The 2,500-nt window shown below is 45.0% G+C and overlaps 1 protein-coding gene across 1 annotated transcript in view; it reads right to left on the bottom strand.

The window, feature by feature from the left end:
* The window catches only part of nrg2b (neuregulin 2b), a gene marked incomplete at both ends in the record, with an annotated part of 69,251 nt that overhangs the window by 9,478 nt on the left and 57,273 nt on the right, over window positions 1-2,500 (bottom strand). The window contains one exon of the mRNA XM_080842994.1: window positions 2,244-2,302. Within this exon, the coding sequence (XP_080699120.1) occupies window positions 2,244-2,302 (59 nt within the window). The remainder of the gene's footprint in view (window positions 1-2,243; window positions 2,303-2,500) is intronic.

Raw genomic sequence — 2,500 nt, 5'->3', positions numbered from 1 at the left:
CACAGTCAAATAATGCAGACACAACAGGTGGATGTTCTAGAAAATTAACTCGGAAAGACGGTTCCTCTCAGAATTTGCCACACGTTTCCCAGAATCCTCTGGTGTTGCTTCTTGGGGAGGTCAAAGGTCATTACCCCTGATACATTCCTCATGAACCCTGATACATTCCTCATGAACCCTGATACATTCCTCATCTGCCTTTAGGTTGGGTTAAGAGACATGCATTGGCCTGGGCTGAATTCCCTCTTTTCTGTTGCATCATGCCAGCATCCTGTTTAATGGCTTCTGACCCTTTACCACCAGAGGTCATGCAACATGCCTGACATATACCATTCCTCATCACTGATGCTAACACACTGATGTAAATTACACACACAAATTAGGCATTCAGCTACGTTTAGCATCTACAGAATCATAATCAACCATCAAGTCTCATTTCTCAGGAGTGCAACAAACGTATTTAAAGAACTTGGTTGCAGATATCACATGGCCACACGTGTGTGTGTGTGAGCGTGTAAGTGTGTGAGCGTGTAAGTGTGTGTGTGTGGCGACAGAATGGATCTAAGAAAGAGGAGCAGTAGAGGGGCATATCTAACATGCTTCACACGCTCCTGTCTCGCCCCAGCTAGCGGCTGAAGACTGAAACGGATCTGGCTTTCGTCTAGAACAGGACCGGACCCAATCCAAGGTCAGCTGCAGTTTCACACGTGCAGCACAAACCCTTTCAGTGTCACAGTATCATCTACCTGCAGTCAGAGGCGGAGATCCCATTTCATTGTAGGGGGGGACAATACATGGTAACATTTCAGAGAGTAAATCCGAGGGGGGGACATGAAAAAATAGCTGTCACGAGAGCTAGCATAAACTGCTAAAAACCGAATTCTCTGATCACATTTATAAACAGAAATTCGAAATGATATTTGAGATATCTAAACGGCATTAAATGCACAAACACGAAATATAAGAACAGCTCAAGGACGCCTCAACACGGAATCGAACTTGCAACCGTATAATTACTATACGACCTCTCTACCTCTGTACCACTGTCGCCCTTTACAGCATGTACTAGCATGGTTTATAGAGCCCAGGAAAAAATAACATTACTTTACCTTCAGTTAATTTACCTAATATGGAGAGGAACTAAGACTCAGACCTACGTTTATTAACTAGCATTAACCTGCCCCTGAAAGGACAGTGTCCTAACTGTCTAGCTAGCTATCTTAACGGTGTTAATTGCGTGCGTGTGTTATGGCAAACATTCACGTTGTCATGTCAATCCATTATTGAACTTATGTATAGGCTACTTGTGTCGATTGGAACTTCTTAAATAAAGTTTAGAAAAACGTCTTCTTTACATGTTCTTACTGCGTTCGAGAAGGAGGTAAATCTCTTTAGCTACATATCTTGTATCATAGCGGGAGTGACAGGGGAGAGAGGAGGAAAACAATCTCACAACCTGACCGTATACTGGGCATATTGACTGAATGCGGAGCTGTTGGTTGCCCAGCCAGTTGGAAACAGAATGTGAACCAAACCACTTTAAGGAATAGGGGGATCATGATTTTTCAACACTTGAAAAGCATATTGTTTTACGTTTATAATAAGCACCGCTTGTGTTGTCGTGCGTTTATTTCGGGGGGGGGGGGGGGGGGGGGGGTCCCCCACGGGATCTCCGCCCATGCCTGCAGTGGGCTGTCAATACAACTACAGTGTAAAACTGGTCCCGGTACAGCAACTAATGCTAGCTTTCACTACAGATACTTCATACTGAACCCTTACCACTGTAAACATCGTAGCCCTGCAAACTATTCCTTCACACACTACTGTGCAATAAGTACAATTAGTAGCAGCATCTCTGTGTTGAGTGATTAGGAAATAGTATAAATAACTGAGGTTGGCTTGACATGGCGCTACCATGACCCAAGATGACCTTGCTGAGCATGACTTTGCTGTGACCTTTTGACCTTTGAGGTTCATTACTAGTGCAAGTGGATGAAGGAGCAGGGGAGGAAAGAAGAGGATGGTGAGGGAGGAGTGGACACACACATACACACACACACACACACACACACACACAAACTAATTTACACATGGATACACAAACAAACACAAACACACACACAGATACAGACACACAGACACACACAAGCAGACGTGCCTTCTTCAGCATGCAGGTTCCATGGCTGGTAGTAGACAGACAGACAGACAGACTGACAGACAGACAGAAGTAGAGATGGACATACTGTAGAAATCGGCCATGACGGACTGTTGACAGCGATCACCAGTATAGTCATTTGGACACCTGATGGGGGAGAACAGAACCACAAAAGGGAGAGAGGGAGAGGGGCAAGGGACGAGGGGGGAGGAAGAGGAGAGAGGGAACACATAAGAGTGAGAAAGAAAAGATAAGAAGAGAAAGAGAGAGATAGAGGTAAGGAGAGAGAGAGATAGAGGTAAGGAGAAAGAGAGCGAGAGCGAGAGCGAGAGCGAGAGAGAGACA

Source organism: Sprattus sprattus, assembly GCF_963457725.1.
Source record: "Sprattus sprattus genome assembly, chromosome: 8".
NCBI lineage: Eukaryota > Metazoa > Chordata > Actinopteri > Clupeiformes > Clupeidae > Sprattus > Sprattus sprattus.
Note: the sequence above shows the minus strand (reverse complement) of the source record. Positions and strands in the feature narration are given on the sequence as shown.